The sequence below is a fragment of the Thermobia domestica genome, chromosome 16, assembly GCF_964235325.1.
Source record: "Thermobia domestica chromosome 16, izTheDome1.hap1.1, whole genome shotgun sequence".
Lineage (NCBI taxonomy): Eukaryota > Metazoa > Arthropoda > Insecta > Zygentoma > Lepismatidae > Thermobia > Thermobia domestica.
The window spans coordinates 18,871,237-18,891,457 of NC_137469.1; the positions used below are offsets into that span (position 1 = coordinate 18,871,237).

General features: G+C 36.2%; 1 protein-coding gene across 1 annotated transcript in view; it reads left to right on the forward strand.

Annotated features, from left to right (window-relative positions):
- Positions 1 to 20,221, forward strand: part of LOC145672940 (proteasome adapter and scaffold protein ECM29) — a gene marked incomplete in the record, with an annotated part of 148,951 nt that overhangs the window by 43,227 nt on the left and 85,503 nt on the right. Inside the window, 4 exon segments of the mRNA XM_081742170.1 lie at positions 592 to 708; positions 4,987 to 5,213; positions 8,685 to 8,901; positions 19,111 to 19,303. Of these exon segments, the coding sequence (XP_081598296.1) occupies positions 592 to 708; positions 4,987 to 5,213; positions 8,685 to 8,901; positions 19,111 to 19,303 (754 nt within the window).

Here is a 20,221-nt window from a genome sequence, read left to right on the forward strand (position 1 = left end):
GTTCAATGCCGCGTTCACAAAAGCTCTTCACTGACTTCTATCCTTAGCTAACTGCATCCAGTTTCTACTTTGTATTCCTATCTCTGCGAGATCCATCTTAATATTGTCCTCCCATCTGCGCCTAGGTCTTCCTAGTGGTCTTTTTCCGATGGGTCTTCCAGTCAAGACTTTGAAAGCGTTTCTACTTTCTTCCATTCTAGCTACATGACCTGCCCACCTAAGCCTCCTAGACTTGACGACCCTAACAATGTTGGGTAAACCGTATAAATTATGTAGTTCCTCGTTATGAAGTTTCCGCCATTCCCCATTCTCGTTCCTCTTGGGTCCGAATATTCGTCTCAGGATCTTGTTCTCAAATACATTCAGTCTATGTTCTTCCCTCAGAGTAAGCGACCATGTTTCGCAACCATACAGAACAACAAGAAAAAAAAAAAAAATACGGCAAAACTTGCAATGTAACTATGGTCAATAATTGTCACCCTGCATGCTAATATTTCCAAAGCTATAAGGAATAATAAAGTGTTTTTTTTTTTTTTTTTTTTAATATTATATTTTGATTGTACTTACTAATGAGATCCACTCATTTTTTAGGAACCCAAACTAAAAATGATGGCTTACAGTGCAGTTGGTAATTTAGGTCAAAGAATGCCACATCTGGTAAACAAGGATTTAGCGCTTTTGCAAACATTTTTTGATGCGTTGTCTCAGGTGGGTGTCAAAAATCATCTTTGCTTATTAAAACTGTACGAATAGTGATTTCTTATTTCATGATCAACAACTATAGTATGCATATTTAGATAATATTTTTAAAATACTTTTTTTCAGGGCCTCTTATTATAGTTTTCTTAATTTGAGACCTGTTTAAAGTACTTGTAATTGGCTTTAAGCTGTAATTTGACAACTTGACTAATTTAATATTTATGAGTGCAAAGAGGGCCTAAGATTCAATGTATCTTCGTTAGTCGTTTAATTAAAGATGGTAACAATTTAACCAAAGTGTTTATTGACATTATTAATGTAAAGATTTCCTTATTAGAATACGTAGTACGCGTGGTCGCAATGCAGTAAACTGGCCATTTCATGGGCTAATTGGGGGGAAAGTGCATACATAAAATACAGAAATCCGTTATATTGCGAATTGGGTTGTAAACTATATTTAAAATAGAATATTACACTTAAAATTGTGCTATAGTACGGAAGGTATATCGTCGTTGGCTTCCCGCGAAAAGTTGTAGTGACGTTTATGGGGAGTTGCCAGTTTGGTTACTCGTGGCTCGCTGAGCGCAGTGATGGGAGGGTGGTGATTGGCTACCCTCTTACCACACCCCCAGTGACGAGCAGGTCCAAGCGCGGGAAGCCAATGATGTTATACCTTTTGAACTTTAATAATATAAATGTAAAAGTATTTGATGTACGCTCACGTCCAAAATGATTGTCGCATATCTATAACCGTCTTCTTGGAAGAATATAATTTGATAATGATTTTACAGGGTACTTTTAATACTGATACTATGTGTATAATTGGGAAATGTATATTTGTGGTAAATTTCATAGTAAAAGAATTATAAATACGAAAATTAGAATGAGTAAAACAAAATGTTGCTAAATGGACAAGAAGTTTATTTTCGTTTTATTGTTCTTATTTATTGCTGTTTTGACATAAAATTTGCCACATACATGTCTTTGCCGATTATGCACATACTAACATTGTAAGAAATACCGGGCGAATTCGTTATCAAATTATATTCCTACAACAACATATTTATAGACATGCGACAATAATTTTGGACATGACTGTACATACGAAGTGTGATCAAAAAGTAAGGTGAATAATTTTATTAGAAACGAAGTAATAAGCTTACATGTAATTTGATTTAATCTCCTTCAAAGTACTGACCTTGGCTAGCTGTGAACTTATCCCAACGTTGAACCCATAACTGGAAGCATTTCTGAACAGGTTTCTTTTGGAAGGGCGTTCAGCTGCTTTGTTGTGGCCCCTGTCAGCGTCAGGAATGGTGTCAAAACGTTTTCCTTTAAGCACAATTTTAAATTTTGGGAAAAGATAGAAGTCACATGGTGCTATATCCGAAGAGTACGGTGGATGTAGATAGCAATATTTTATCTGTAAAAAACGTGCGGATCAAAAACAAAGTGTGGGAAACGAATTTTGACACTCACCCTTCTCATTTACAAGTATCGGTTTAAATGATTTGCACGGACCCGTACGAGATGCTGAGTTCTTCGGTAAGCTCTCGAATATTTATTTACCTGTTTGAACGAACAATTTTTGTCACTTTTTTGCACGTATTATTCTGTTTTTGAGGTTAATGGACGTCCCAAACGTTGCTCTTTCTACCGACTCATTTCCGCTTTTAAATCGCTTGTAAAACAGTCTTCAGAGTCACAGCATTATCGCAATACACCAATTTCAACATTTCATGAGTTTGGTTGGCACTTTTTTGCAACTTAATGTTTACACGCGATAGACACAGTAAACATAACCTCACTGTAGCGGCTCTGGACACTGACTGACAAGTCAGTACGTGTTCCAACTTGACGCTGTTGTCTCAACGGATCAGGCTATCGCACAAATTGGTCAGGCTATCAGATGTTTGTAGCGTCAGTAGTTGCTGCTAGAAGAAATTCATTCACTGTACTTTTTGATCACGCCTCGTACCATATTTGTATTAAAAAAAAAAAAAAAAAAAAAAAAAAACTTAGAACTACATTTTAGAAGGGTGAAATAACTTCAGGCTTTAGTTGCTTTCCTATTGAATGTTAATCGAAGATCTAAACTGTCTAAAATCTCCATAATAAGCCAATACTTCTCGATTTGAAGATGTCTATGTGTGGACGGTGTTCATATGGATCAGATACGACTGATTATTCTTCTTTGTTGTCCCGTTAACCATCCTTCATACTTCTAGTATCTCCACCTCGCTGAGAACCTGGTAGCCTGGATTAACTTCGTCCATGTTCAGTTACTGTTCAAATTGTCACCGGCCTAAGGCTCATTTTCTCTAAATTTAAAAGAAATATAGGAAAAATAGACTTATTTTGAACTTTATTAACCAACCCTCGTATATTTCCAATGTTCTAGAAACTCTTTTCTCATCGCTTTGGCATGTCTCTTCGTTTGTGTTGGTAAGCCAGAGTAAGATTTTGTGACCAAATATAGACATACGTCGCAGAGACAATGATTTCCTTTGTGAACGCTCGCTGAGTCCGGAACAACGGGAAAGTTGCAAGAACATTCTACTCGTTGTCATCGCCCATCGTTGATTTGATTGTTTAAAATGTCCGCACTTCTTCAGCCAAAGAGTGTGAACTTGTTATCATACGTCATCACCGGGGGCCTCCAGCCCCGATAACATGTATAGCATAGTGAATTGGACAAAGCATTCAGTCTGCGGCAAGCAGTTTTGAGGGAGTCCTCTTACTCCTAGTCTTCGCGTCGTAGCGCGCTTTCTCAAAAGCAGCGAACACCGCTGCTTAGAATGTAACGTGTGCGTCTTTAAGTTGTATTTCATTCATTACGAAAAGGCTTGGATTTGTGAACCAGTTAAGCAGTTCATCAATCAATAGTGCGACTTACAGTTTAATACTAAAGTGCTGGAAATTGAACGTAATAGTTTTATTTGCGAAAACGTCGTAATGCGAATAGTCAGTCGGAGTTATTATTCACCATACCGAATGTAAGCTAAGCACCAAAACACGAGTCGGCCAAGACTACGAATTCAACATCATACTCATAGCACCACTTGGAATATTTACTGAAGAAAGAGCAATCGGGACTCAAACCTAGGACTTCAACCCCTGAAACAGCGCACACATTCGGATACAGGACATCGAGGGAGCAACTCGTCAGGCTAGTCGAAGAAACACGTGAGTTACTTATTATTCAAGCCACGCCACCGCCGCGTCATTGATATTGAATTGTTAATTGTAGATATATTGGAAACGTAAATGCATGTAGTATTTGTGTTTATACAGTAATATTACATTCTTTCTACCCAAAAGTAGCCTTGTCATTTGTTGAATATTTAATATTTAACTCTTTTATGTGTGTAGCTTAACAGATAATTCACGTTGTCTACACTTTCTTCTGCCGTGTTTCCAGTCACCGCAAGTTGGAATTGTAGGCATGGGCAGTGATCATTATCGTCGTCGCGCAACTGGAAACTAAGATTGAGAAAAGGGGGATATATGAGAAATAAAAGTCACTCCGAACCACGACGTATATATTGATCACAAAATATTTAAACGCAACCGTGTGTACCGGAAGACTACAATTCGCTGCAAAATACAGTAAACAAGTCGTTCGTTTCAATACGTGTTTTACCTTGAATTACAGCATTACAAAGCATTACGGGTACAATTACAGTTATGCGTAAAGCCCAGAAACACATATCAGCGGTATCTAGAGTTCTTCAAAGTAATCTCCCAAGTAATTTACAACACACTCCCAACGACACGGAAGGTGCCGAATACCCGCCTTACCATGAGCGGAACTTCTGATTTCACTGCTCGCTGCTGTGGCAATGTCTTCACGTGTTCGAAAGCGTGTTGCACTCAATGGCTTCAGTTTTGGTATGAGATCGAAATCGCAAGGTGATAAGTTGGCGAATATGATGATTGCTCGTGTACTTCCCATCCCTATCATGGGAGAAGATCCTGCATACACGCTGCTGTATGAGTGTCGCTTTATCATCAAGAATGAGTGTCTTGTCGCCGAACTCTGGAAATAGAGCTTCTGCAGTAATTAATTTGATTGTTTCCTGTTAACTAAAATTACAACTATTTAAAGAAATGATCCGCAAATCACGTTTATGAATATTGTATGTAGGAATAATGACAATTAAACGATCACAGAAGTTACCATTTGTGCGTATAATGCAGTAGAAAGCGATGTTGCTTGTAAGCGACATGGCCAAGTAAATTGTTAATTATATATATTAATACAAATTTTTCCATCTCTCTCCACAGGAAGACGTAGAGATCAGAATGGCTGTACGAGAGGCATTATTGTGTTTGGTCCATGCGTTTCAGGGTTTGGATATAGCCAACCAACAGCTTATGCAAGCGCTTCTAACAAGCCAGATTGAATCCGAAGAGCCAATGGCACGCTTCGTCGCTGTGAAATATGCAGCTAATGTGTTCCCTTCAAATCATGCCCCATCACGATATCTGCTGTTATTAGCAAGCGGAGATAGGTAAGTATATTAAAAAAAAAAAAAAATCCATTTAGAGAAAGACTTCAGGTTGTGAGGATTAAATTTCTTTACCGAACATCGATGAAACATTCTTAACATCGAAAGATTAGTTTGTGTAAATCTTCCCTAATGAGAGAGAGAGAGAGCGAGTGAGGATACTGAGTAATTTTTAAAGATATCTTAATTTACCTTAGTAATCTCGTTGATTATATACATAAGAACTAACAGCTTATCGAGAACATCTGAGGATTTTTACAAGATCATACAGCAATATTCTGCCCACAAATGTTGTGCATATAATGAATTTAAAACTAACTAGCTCAATCTGCGCTCTCTACACAGCGCATCATTCACGTATGAGCATGAATCTCCTTGTCATTCCTCACAACATCTGTACATGTCCCTTTACAGACACAAGTGAAAGACGTCTTGATAAAAATCGGCAAGGAGGCTACCATAAAGGGGAGACTTTTTCGATTATTTTTTTCAATATCGCACCGTTTGCAAAATTTGAGCCCACTTCCGGTTGGAGTTTCTAATTTGTGTATGGCCAGTGTTTTCTTTCTTATTGCATGCAGTATGTAATAAGCAAATTCATTACATGCACAATTAATTATAATGTCAGTGATATATGGTGTTTATTCGGCAAAACCTTCCAAACAATAAAGATTCATCTTAGACTGGAGAAATGATTATCCTTCGTTTTCATTATCATTTGGCCATGAAAAAAATGCCTGATGGATATGCAACCCATGTATACAACTATGAATAGAATAGAATAGAATAGAATATTTTTATTGTCGTTAAACAACATTTGTTGCAATAGACAACGTCAAGAGAATATACAAAATATATACATTGAATATATAGGTACATAACTAGTCACTTTTTATTTTTTAATTCTTTCTCAAATTCTAAAACGCTATACACAGCTGTTTCAATGAGCCAAGATTTACAATGTTTCTCGAAGTTTCTATTACACATACCACGAATTTCTGTAGGTAGAAGATTATACATCTTCATCGCAGTGTATTTATAACTCTTTTGTGTTTTACTTAACCTGAAATATGGTGTATCGAGGTCGTCTCCGTATCTTGTGTTATAGCAATGAATTTTATTTCGGGTACTGATATTTTCCAAGTTTTCTTTAATATACATGAGACAGCTATAGATATACATTGAGGGCACTGTCATGATTTGCATCTCTTTAAAGAAAGGTCTGCAAGAGTCATTATCACGTAGTCCCTTTAACACTCTTATTGCCTTTTTTTGCCATTTAAAAACGGTTTGAGCACCAGTTGAATTACCCCATAATAATATACCGTAGAGCAATAGAGAATGAAAGAAAGCATAATAAGCTGACAGAAGTATTTTTTCACTAACAACAGTTTTTAGTTTACGTAATAAATATATAACTCTAGATAGTCTTCTACATAGATTCTACATATGTATGTTCCAGTTTAACTTTGGATCCAAGTGGATTCCTAACAATTTTACAGAATGACACTCATTCAAATCATGTATATTGTTATTAAAATGAAAATACAAAACATCCGTCTTTGATTCATTTAATAGCAGCCTATTACAATTTAGCCATACTGAACACGCTTCTATTGATGAGGGATGTGTAACTATGTGTAACTATCTGATGTGTGTAACTATCGGATGTGTAACTATGTGATGAGGGATGTGTAACTCAGGATATGATGCTTTACTTTTGTAAAATTTCAACACTTCCAGTAAAAAAATGTAATAAAGAATTAACTTCCATGTTTTTTAAATACTCAATTAAAACTGGACAATCTACACAAAATTTGGAATTGACGAGTGAAAACGGCACGTTTCTAGCACTTGCGGTTTTCGAGATCTCATTGTGGAAAGGATTGGAGACAAACAGTTAAACTTTTCTTTGGAAACAAACCTAACATTTTAATATATAGATTAGTACATCTGATTTTTCGGATCACATGCAACTATGGGTTCCCAGACAGAAAATGCAGGTAGTTTACAGGCGCCTGAGAAACATGCATAAGCAGGCATATTTTTACAGGCGCCTGTACATATGCCTGAAAATGGAACATTTTTAAACTCATGAGACAGGTATCGTTTTTTTCACGATCATTGCATGTTCATTTCACGGAAACAGGTAGTTTTCATGTTGATAGGGTTGCATCCTTCCAACGTGAAAAATGCGTGTAAACAACACGTAGACCGGCATATTCCATGTAGTTGACATATACGTTACCTCATGAGGATCTGACAACAGCTGCTTTTCATTTGATAAAAATCTAATTGACATGTTAAATGTATGTGAAATACAGGTGTTAGCGAATTAGTGTGCATGTTAGCGGAATATACGTGTAAAGTACATCGCATTAAGTACCATACATGTGTCAGGACCTTGCATATGTGCATGACAAACTGGAAACTTGGTGCTTGAATATTACATGTTTCCTACACCTGTAACATTAATGATTCACTCCAATCAACCTTGTTCGTTGCATGCAACTGTTGAACCCATTTATTGGCAATCATGATCATTGCATTTTCCGTTTACCTGCACACTGCCTGTACATTGCATACAAGGTGGGTTTACACTTCGCATGTACACGTAGATAATACAGGCAATGTATTCAGTTGTAATCCAATGTATTTTACATGTATCAGAACCTTGCATAGCGAATGTCGAATTGGAGACTTGTGCCTAAATATTGCATGTCTCTTATGCCTATAACGTGAATGTTTAGCTTCAATCCACCTTGTTCACCACACGTATCTGTTTAATTCATTTATTGGCAATCATGATTATTGTATGTTCCCGTTCACCTGTACACTGCACGTAGGGGAGTTACACACTTCGCACGTACACGAAAATAATAAATGTAAAATAACATATTCTACATCATGCGTTTTCCATGCTATACGCTAATACATGGTATTTACATGTAATGCGAATGTCACATAGGTATATTACATGTTGATAAACAGGCACCTTCCCTGTACTTTTCATTCTTACTGTATTGCGAATGTTATCAATAATCCATTCAAGGTACTTTACATGCACATATTCCCTCCATTTACTTGCATGTGAGTGACTACGTGTACATTGCATGTTCTCATTTTAATGTACAGGCTCTGTACAACGCGTGTTTCCGTGCAAAATTTCCAATAGAAGTTTAATACTTTTTCGACATGCATATCACCTGAAGACAATGTGCCTGTAATATTTTCTTTACATATGTTTTCACCGAAACAGGTGCCTATATAATGCCTTCAAAATCTGACAGGTTTTTACAGGCAGTTCCATGTACAAAACATTGCATGTTTCCTCAAAAATTTTCATAATAGTTAATATGACGAATAATGAAGGATTATAAATTTCAGATACTTTTAAAACAACTGATGGATCTTATTTTCATATGTATTTTTATTTGTTGCAATAGAATTCTAATAAAATTTTCTTATTTCTAGCAAGGATGAAGTGTTTACAGAAGCTCTAAAGGCACTGTACGGCGCTGTGCACAAGCAGGAAAGGGAAAAAGTTGCTGAAGAAAAGCCCATAGTGCTTCCTGTGTTTTCTGAGATGATTTCGTACATTAGCTCAAAGGCAGAAGATAGAATTCAAAGTCCCAAACGTTACACAGTTGGGAATCACACGTTGGCGTTTAGCCCAGCTACTTTTACAGAAGTAAGTTGTTATAATAAAAGATGTGTGTATAAAGATAAAGGCGATTTGCTTTAATATCTAGTCTCTGTAGATATACGATGAAATTCAGTTTTTCAATTGGGATTAGTTCATTTCAGTACAAGATTGTATGTATGTCCAAAATCGAAATTGCCTAGATCAACGTTTCTCAGACTTTTTTCAAGTGGGAACTACTTTTGTTAGCCTTAGAGACTGTCCTACTGTTGTCTCCATTGAAAAGCAAATTTATCGTTTTTATATGTTTTGGGCATATGTTAATACCAGTATACTTAATATTTCAAATTCAGTATTTGTTAAAATGCTTTACTTTTGTATTTTTGTATATATATATATATATATATATATATATATATATATATATATATATATATATATATATATATATATATAAAATTGGAGGGTTTCAAGAATATTTCATAATAAAAATGAAATGAAATGAAATCTTTAAGTTTTAGTCCCACGGTTGTGCCGGTTAGGCTAAAGGAGACGGTGATTATGAGAAATGAATAAAATGGTGGAATGAAGAAAGTGGGAGGAAACGGGAGAACCCCGATAAAACCCACGAACACGGTGTTTGTCCACCACAGAGTCCACACGGCGCTAGCTGGGATCGAATCAGGGACCCCAAGCACCGGAGGTGAACGCTCTACCACTCCCCGGAGGTGAACGCCCCCTATATTTCATAATAAGCTGTTAGAATTTGTACGAGAAGCAGTGAAAATTTTCCCAGAATTTCATTGTAACTATTTATTACCACGATATAGGTACACTCATGTCCAAAATTATTGTCGCATGTCTATAAATATGTTGTTGTAGGAATATAATTTGATAACGAATTCACCCGGTATTTCTTATATAGTGCTAGTATGTGTATAATCGGCAAAGAGATGTTCGTGATAAATTTCATGTCAAAAGAGCAGTAAATAAGAACAATAAATCGAAAATGAAACTTTCTTGTCCATTTAGCAACATTTTGTTTTAACTCATTCTAATTTTTGTATTTATAATTCTTTTCCTATGAAATTTACCACAAATATACATTTCCCGATTATACACCTAGTATCAGTATTAAAAGTACCCTGCAAAATCATTATCAGATTATATTCTTACAAGAAGACAGTTATAGATATGCGACAATCATTTTGGACATGAGTGTACATATTCACTTAATCGTTTTCAAATTTTTTTCTTGAGAACACACACATTTGTTCCACCTCTGCTGCCGTTGCTAGAAACAACGCTGAAAGTCCTGTTTTGAAATGTTCCGAAGTTCAGCCGTCGCGTTGGCAAATCGTTACCTTTGAGGCCCTTTTTTTTCACCGTAGAAGACATCCATCGTGGTACCTATATTGTGGTAATAAATAGTTAACAACGAAATTTCGGGAACTTTCTGATTGCCGCTCGTATAATGTTTGCCTTATAATTGATTTCTGCCACTTCCGGCTTTAATAAAGTGTTAAGGATAGAGATGAAATGTATTCTAGGGACGTTTAATCGATTTCAGCAAACCGCTTCTCGCTATTTATTAACGGTTTTGGTCTATAGCAGTCAACGTTAAAATCGAAAATGGTTGATTTCTCTCACTTTGACGGGGCGCGGTGACTCAGTGGTAGAGCGTTCACCTCTGGTGCTTGGGGTCTCTGGTTCGATCCCAGCTCGTTCCGTGTGGACTTTGTGGTGGACAAACACCGTGCTCGTGGGTTTTCTCGGAGTTCTCCCGTTTCCTCTCACTTTCTTCATTCCGCCGTTTCACTCATTTCTCATTATCACCGTCTCCTTTAGTCTAACCGGCATAACTGTGGGACGTAAAACTTAAAGATTTCATTTCATTTTTTCTGTCACTTTGAATAGAGGAATAAGAGAGATTATACCTATTCTTAAAACGATAATCAATTCGAAAAAACGCTTCTCGTCACCTCTTATTGTGTTTACTTGACGTAGATCAAGGAGCCGCAGTGGCTCAGTGGTAGAGAGTTCACCTCAGGTGCATGGAGTTCTTGGTTCGATCCCAGCTCGCTCCAAGTGAGCTTTGTTGTGGATGAACACCATGTCCGTTGGTTTTCTCGGAGTTCTTTCGTTTCCTCCCCCTTCCTTCATCCCACCATTTTATTCATTTCTTATCATCACCGTCTCCTTTAGCCTAGCCGGCAAAATCGTTGGACGTAAAACTTAAAGATTTTGTTTCATTATACTTCTACGTAGATCAGTATTGAAACCTGAAGTCGTAATATACTTCAATCACTTCAACTGTTAGTAAAAGGTCAAGGATGGAGGTAAAATGTATTCTTGGGATACTTAATCAATTGCAGGAAACCATTTCTCGCTTTCTATTAACGTTTTTGCTCTATAGCAATCAACGTTTAAACCGGAAATTGTTGATTTCGACCACTTCCGGTGGATAGGATTTAGGATTGAGATTTCTGCGCTTTCGGCATCTATGGCCATTTAGCTCGTCACGTATGAGGGAAGAGAGGAAGCGGCCTGAACCTGTATGTTTGGTACCACGCCGGTGTGAATGAGGAAAACCCAGAAAACTGGCCTGAAAAAGCTTTTTACACTTTTTCAACCGAGACGGCCCCACCGGGAATCGAATCCGAGACCACTCATACCGTAAGCGAGAGCGTTAGCGACTACGCTACGCGGGGCCACCTTCCAGTGGATAGATGACCTCCATCAAAGAACTCGTTTCCTAACTCTTCATAGTCTACATCATGGTCAAAATTAGTAGTGATCCAGTGAATCAAGAGTTCTTGAAATTTTTCGTATCCCGGATGGACACAAGGACAGACACGGTAAATATATGGAGAAGTTTTGGTAATCCACTTTCCTTAATATATTAATTGATTAAAAATTAATTGCAACAAGAAGCGACTCAGTCCCTAGATCCGCTGTTGGACTTAGTTTCAGTGGCAGTCAACAATGTTGATTACTTTTTTTTTTAAATTCCATTTCTAATTCTTTGGTTAGTCTTAAAACATATTAGTTGTGCATTGTATTAATTATACAGAATGTTGGAAAAGTCTCTGTGTTTCTGAATTTTGCAATGATCTTATATATATACATATGAAAACTCTCCTCACTTCAGTAAATGTTGAAAATGGTTTCCGTTAGCGTGAGACACACGTCAGTTCTACAGAAACACATGTTTGTGAACATTCGAAGTAAAGTTTGGAGATGTTTCGATTGTTTGGAATTTATACGTTCTTTAGTTCTTGAATAGCTTAGGTCGATTCTTGTTATTGCCTCCCCAGAAAGAAGTCTGGCTGTCTTGTGTACTTGTTACCCGTACGAAACACATGTTTAACCAACAGCTTATGTTGGTGTGTTGTTAACACTGTAACAGACCTGTATTCCTCGATACCCGATAGAATTTTGACCGACATTCGAGCACAACAGCTAGCTACAATGTGCCACAAACACCGTCTTTTTACTGCGCAGTGTTGTGTTGAGTTAGAGGTTAAAAGTCCAGCCTCCTTCATATTTGTGTCAGACATTTACATTATCATCATAGGTTTTCTGCCCTTATTGGCAGGTCACTTGTCGCAGCTGAGAAGCTTCCATGCTCAATGGTCCTCCACTAACGTCTTCGTCTTCACGTATGATCTTTCTGTTTTTATATCGTCCATTAAGTGTAGCCTCCTTCGCCTTCCCTTTCTTTCGTGCCACCATACCCCCTAGCACGCCCCTCATGATACAGTTTCTTCATAGGCAATGTCCCAACCAGTTCCTTCTTCCTCTTCTCAATAATGCCTAAAAGTATTCTTTTCTTTCCTCTAACACCCTCTCATTCATTTTCCACTCGACCCAACTAATTCTTTCCATTCTTCTCAACACCCATACTTCGAAGGCTTCCAGTCGTTTTTTATCACTTTTACCTAATGTCCATATTTTCGCCCTATACAGTACAATACTCCACACGAAACATTCTGTAAGTCTTTTTCTCAACTCTTTATTCAAGGTTATACAAAACAGACTTTTCTTCCTCCTAAAGGCTTCTTTCGCCATTCCTATCCTTGCTTTTATGTCATGTTCGCACTTCATATCATTACTAAAATACTACTATTCACTTGTTTTATTTTCTTTCCTTCCACTTTTATATTTGACATAGACCACTTCATTCCAGTCACCATGGCTTTTTTCTTTCTAACATTTATTTTCATCCCATATTCCTCAAAGCTCTTCCTCAGGTTTTCTAACATTCTATTGATATTTCTTTTCAGATTTTGCAACAAGAGTCATATCGTCTGCAAATCTGATACATCTAATCATTCTACCTCCTACCGAAATATCATCATCATGTAAGCTCTTTTTCACTGTCTCTTCTAGATAGACATTAAATAATGTAGGCGAGAGACATGATCCCTGCCGAACTCTCCTCCAAATGTACTCTCCTCTGTCGTTTCCTCCCCTATTTTCTAACACTTACTTGTTGATTCATATATAAGTTACTTATGAGTCTTCGATCTTTCCATTCCAACCCAATCTTCTTTAGAACTCCCAACAACAATTCCCAATTCACGCGGTCAAAAGCCTTTAGACGTTTACATAACATACACAAAAACGAGGACAAAAGTGTGTTTCATTATTATTCTCACAATAACTACTACCGGGTGACATCCAGAAGTCCTAAACGCCAGAAGTCCTAAAAATACAGGCACTAGACCTAAATTTTAGGACTTCTGCCTTTTAGCACTTCTGCAGTTTAAGACTTCTGCCATTTAGGACTTGTGCCGCGGTATTATTTTTAGGACTTCTGCCGTTTAGGACTTGTGCCGCGATATGATTTTTAGGACTTCTGCCTTTTAGGACCTGTGCCGTTTAGGTCTTGTGCCTTTTTCATTCACTTGCTTTAGTTCTGAAATTCGCCACCACCACTCGAAATTGCGACGATGCAGCAACTAGTTGGCAATAATGTTACGAACGTAGCTAATTCCAACAGTAACAGCTATATTTGTACTACTAAGATTATTATTATCACTATCTGTTCTGCACTTATAAACGAATTACATAATACAACCTATTTCATTCTAAGAATTAATTACATAATTAGTTAAGAAATTTGTTTCTTTCGAATGGAGATACGATAATCCCAAGACAAATTCCTAAAACAAAAATAAATAAAAAAAATAATAAAAATGTTTAAAAAGCATATTTTACCAGACTTCTGAAACCAAGCAAACATTCAGAATTGCAATATATACTGTGCGGAGCGTATTTTTATTGAGAGTAGAACAAAAATCCACCAAAGTTTACTTAATTAGGGCAAAAGCTCACTAGACTTTCACGAGTGAACATTAAATACCAACTGTATACATAAAGAACGCAGTAAATTTAAAATTGAACAAAGAACATTTATTATGCAATACAGTGGGAGACATTCGTAAGTCCTAAACGACACAAGTCCTAAAAATATAGGCACTAGACCTAAATTTTAGGTCCTGTGCCATTTTTGCAGAAATTACTACATTTAGGGGTGTAGCCTGCAAATTTTTCTAGGGGAACAGGCTTTTTATATATTAAAAGCAAATCAAAAGTTTATTTCCAGATTACGAAAGCTTCAATAAGACAATAAATTTATACATATTACACATGTACATAAATACATAATATTATTATATTTCCAGTTAGTTCCTTTTTGAAACCTGGACCTTGACAGAGCGTAAATTTAAAACCACAGCTTGTGGGAAATGTACGAATAAGTTAGTTATAAGAAGTCGGAAACTGTTCATGGAAGTCCATTTGTTTGGCTTGTACTCTTATATAAAAGAGTAAAGATGAGTGATTTTTTTGGGCATACTACTACAAGTAGAGTCGTTAAATTTTAATTATAAAATATAATTTTCTTATGAAAGCAGGACATACAAAAGAATTTTTGGAAATAAGTATCGTAAAAAGGGTGGTGCTAGATTTTTTAAAAGGGTAGTGTATCTCGCAAGTTTCTGAAGCTAGTAAAATGAAACTTAGCATATAAACTTTCCTGTTAAAAAAATGAAAATTGAACACATAAAAGAGAAAGAGCAAGGGAGCACTTTTTTTATGTTCTAATTCCCCACAGACAAAAATCTGTGAGTAAAATCTCCGTTGCGATGAGCAAGAAGCAAATATGTCAGCAAAATAGGCTTTGGAAGTGTGGGTGAGATCCAAAGCTATCGCTAAGAGGTATCAAAAAACTAAAAAAGATTGGCTCTGGGAAACAGAAACGCAACTTCTAGAGACTTAAGCATAAAAATGGCTGAGTATGGTGTAGACATTTCTTCTGAAAATGTTCGAAGGGTTCTTTGTGTTAAGGGAATAAAAGCACTCAGGCCAAGAAAGAAAGCAAAAATTACTCCAATCATTGCAAAGAAGCTCCTCGAATGGGCACGAGACAAAGAACATTGGACTGCTGATGATTGGAGAATAGGAGTTTCAGTGATGAATCATGTGTCTTCGTGTCTGATGAATGTTCACAATATGTGCGACTAGTGTTGCAAAGGTCTAGAAAAAGAAACGGAAATTTTGGGTAAAAAAAAAAAAACAGTTTTTTACAGTTTTTCCCGAACCTGAAAAAAACGAAAAGATTGGGGAAAATTGAAATTTTCGAATGTTTCACACATTATGCTTTTAAAATGAAAACTATTTTATAGTTACTACTTTACAGTTAAGATCATTGAGTGGTTATGTTTCTTGAATTAGAATAGGGAAATTTTATGGCAATAAATATATTTACACCATTCCTTTCAAGTTAGCACCGTGATAGAATGGAGTTATGGCTACAAAAAATACTGAAATATAATCGAAGTTAGATTAAATAATATAGACGCATTTAAATTATCTTAAGTAATCTTATAAAGTTACCGTTTTATGGCAGGGAAGTGTTAAAGTAACAGGGCTAGAATCACTTTAGTTAATACCAGTATGTTAAAATCAAATATCTATTTTATGGAGACACGTATCTTCCTTGTGCTGTGCAAATTTTTATAAAATTTGAACCCATTAGAAAAAATCTTTTGTTCGGAAATATTGGCAAAACCCGGATAATGTAATTTAAAAACTATTTATTCGCCTGATGCTAATCTTATTTGTTGTAACGTGTCTGCAGCATCTATACATACAACGTATTTCGCTAGCAGGAAAAATAGTTAAAGCGACATCTTTTAATTTTACTTTTTAGTTTTCTGATAAAAATACCTCTTTATTATTTGTATTTTTCGAAGAACTCAAAAAAAGAGAGGATTTCTTTACATATACACACATACACCGCATAAGTGCATAAATTTGAGCAGCGACAAATATATTAAAGAATTTAACTTGTGAAACTTCCGTTCGTTATTCTTAAAAACTAGCAGAATACCCGTTCTTCACACGGGGGGAATAGTTTCATTTTCGGTATAAGGAGCATCAAAACTGTCACCAGTGAACTTAGGGACCCAAAACTATGAGTTTGACACTAGTATCAGTCATTTTCACTTACTATTACATGTCATCCTCTCCCTTTAGGAGTAATAATGGGGGATGAATTTGGATTTGAACGGCATCGGAAGTGTCACTATTCATCTCAGCCACCCAGAAAAGTATGGATTCGACACTGATATTGACCATTTTCATATATCCACATCTTCTCCCCCCACAAGTTACGGTGCTGAATTTGGATTTAAATGTCATCGGAAGTGTCACTGTTCATCTCAGGACCCCAAAAACCATGAATTCAACACTAGTATCGGTCATTTTGGATCAGTTATATATATATATATAGATAGATAGATAGATAGATAGATAGATAGATCCGTCTCCAAGTTGCGGGGATGCATTTGGATTTAAACTGCATCGGAAATGTTATTGTTCATTTCAGCGACTCTAAAAACTATGGATTCGACACTAATATCGGTCATTTTCGATCATTTTATATATCTCTCCGCCTCCAAGTTGCGGGCCTGAATTTGGATGTAAACGGCATCGGAAGTGTTACTGTTCATCAAAGCAACCCCCAAAACGATGTATTCGACTATAATATCGGTCATATATATATATATATATATATCCCCCTCTCCTCTGTCTCCAGGTCACGGCGCTGAATTTGGGTTTAAACGGCATTAGAAGCATCACTGCTCATCTCAGCAACCCGAAAACTATAGATTCAACACTAATATCAGTCATTTTCGATCATTTTTTATATATCACCCCTTCCCCCTCCCTAAAGTTTCGGCGTTGAATTTGGATTTAAACTGCATCGGAAATGTTACTGTTCACCTCAGTGGCCCTGAAAACTATGGATTCACACTAATATCGATTATTTTGCATCATTTTAATATACCTTCCCCTCCCTCAATTTGCGGGGATAAATTTAATTTTTTTAACGGCATCGAAAGTGTCACTATTCACCTCAGCGACCTCGAAAGCTATGGATTCACACTAATATCGATTATTTTTCATCATTTTTATGTACCTCCCTCAAATTTGCGGGAGTAAATTTGAATTTAAACGGCATCGAAAGTGTAACTGTTCACCTCAGCGACCGCAAAAACTATGGATTCGACACTTATAGCGGTCATTTTCGATCATTTTATACATCTTCCTCTCCTTCCCCCAAGTTGCAGTGCTGAATTAGAATTTAAGCTTCATCGGAAATGTCAGTGTTCATCTCAGCAACCCTGAAAACTATGGATTCGACACTAAGATCGATAATTTTTAATATATATCCTCACTTCCTTCCTTCCTCCAAGTTGCACCTTCAAAGTGAAATGATAAAACCATCTCAGGCCCGAACCTCATCTATGTTGAAAGTTTTTGTCGAGATCAGTCTGGTGGTTCAAGTGTTGTTAAGTTACAAATATAGTTAATTTCATACAAACTCAGCTATTGCTTCTGCACTATTTCAATGGTTCGTACTTTAATACATCCCTTCCTCAACCATGGTTGCGGAATTGATTAAACGTAATGTTCTTGTATTAAATAAATTTATTTTAAATATATCTTTCTCATTAATTTCAATTAAGTTGCTTTTCAAAGATCCTCTAAAATTTCAGTGACGCACTATGGGCTATAAGCCATTAACTTCTATGGCCACCCTGCTACAAACTACAGACTTAAATATTCGATAAAGCATTTCAGTAGTAAGTAGTTGCCACAATACCAATATGAACGTATTTAATTCCAACGGTAACAACTATGTTAGTAACACTAAAATTATTATTAATATTAATAATGATAACGAGTAAGGAGTAGTTAATTACGAGTATGACAATTATTTGCTACAGAAAGACTTCTGTACAAGAAATATATGTGTAAAAATAATTTACTTCAAAACAACACAAGGAAAGCAAAGTTTATGACGTACATAACTAAAACCAATATTATGTTACTAATATGCGGTCAAGGGTGTGGAAATAGAGAAGAAACAGACATTATGAAAGATTTGGGAATCACATTTGGTAGGAAGTTAAAATTTTGTCAACATAGAAATATATCATGGAAAGAGCAAGAAATGACAATAGGCTTCATTTATTTATTTATTTATTATTTCAGAATATTTGTATAGAATATGTATTTATACAAATAACTTGTAAGAACTAAGGTTCTGTAATATGAAACAGTATATCTAAAACTTTGACTAACAGATTGACAGTATTCTTCTTACGGACGCGATGGTAGCGCCACAAGAGATTTTTAGGTCCAGTGCCGTTTAGGACTTGTGCCGCGAAATGATTTTCAGGACTTGTGCCGTTTAGGACTCGTGCCGCAAAATGAATTTTAGGACTTCTGCCATTTAGGACTGCCGTTTAGGACTTGTGCCGCGAAATGATTTTCAGGACTTGTGCCGTTTAGGACTCGTGCCGCAAAATGAATTTTAGGACTTCTGCCGTTTAGGACTTCTGCCATTTAGGACTTGTGCCGCGAAATAATTTTTAGGACTTGTGCATTTTAGGTCTAATGCCGTTTAGGTCTTGTGCCTTTTAGGACTTCTGCCGCGTCCCCCTACTACCGACGTCCACTAAGAAGAGAATTTTTAAACGCATTGCATAACTAACTAATCATCTTAAGACTTGTCGCTACACTGCACTACTTCAAAATTCTGTTTATATTACTTGCGTATCTTGTAGACCCACTCATAGATCTTGTACCCAAAGGTTAATTTTGTAAATATAGTATTATTTAGGCTTAAGCATCAACATAAAAATAAAAAATTACACACAATAATAAATTTCATTTCAGATTATATCCTACCTAAGATTATGTCTAATAAACAGTGCAAAAGTCCCTGTGTCACAAGAGATGTCCTATCAGCCCAGTGATCATACACCATTGATTGGAAGATTCTTGCGTCAACTGTTGGAGACCGAAGAGAAGGTGCAACCTTTGCAACAATATTTACAAATGCTTCAGCAAATTCTGGTTGCTAATCCAGGTACGAGCAATTCCTCTGTGTGTGTGTTTGTGTTTTACTTTCAGGAGGTAATACTAATATTCAGATTGAGGAATACTTTTCTTTAATAATGACGTATGCTGCATGGAATTGTTGATTTTTTTTTAAGTGATTGTTGTTTAAGGAAGTAGTAGTTAACGATTTAGAAATCACTCAAAATATTCAAATTTTGCTAGCCTTCAACACTTTAAGGTGGATCACTAGGTGTTCCCAGTGCTATGCTAAACGCTGCTTAAATAGTGTGCCGTTGCCAGATAGTGTCGAGTGTTTACTAATGCCAGATAATAAAGGAAGTAATCATGGAATTCTGCTTGGATACTTAGTAGAGAAATTAGTTTTTGGCCCTTACCGCAATTGTGCTTCTCGAACTGCGACGCTATAGCACAATAAGTTTCTTATTGTGACTACTACAGTAAACGTACAAATTTGGCAACAACGCATTATGGCGTTCTGCAAAGTTCCGTCTCAAAATCTTATTTCCTTAAATGTAAATTAATATTTAAATAAAATATGAAACATAACACGAAAAATGATCAAACAATATATCTATTTCGTAATAAGATCGTTACTTTAAAATACTTTACACATACAAATAAACATTTCGTAAAACTGAGCACTTCTTGTAAGATCTTAAAGCAAGATCTTGTGTGCTCATTGTAAAACGAATCAAATATTTTCTTTTATTTGTTACATTATTCGAAATCAGGAAACACAACCAAATGAATCAGTGTCTTGTGCTGTAGCTGAAACATTACTCTATCTTATAGTACAATATTTATAATATGTAATGTTTCATTGCGCAGTAGTTAAGGCAATGAGCTAAAATATATATACTGACTTCCGGGTGGTGATCCACCTTAAATAAAACTCAAATACGAGGTCTGTTCAAAGAGAAGCCGA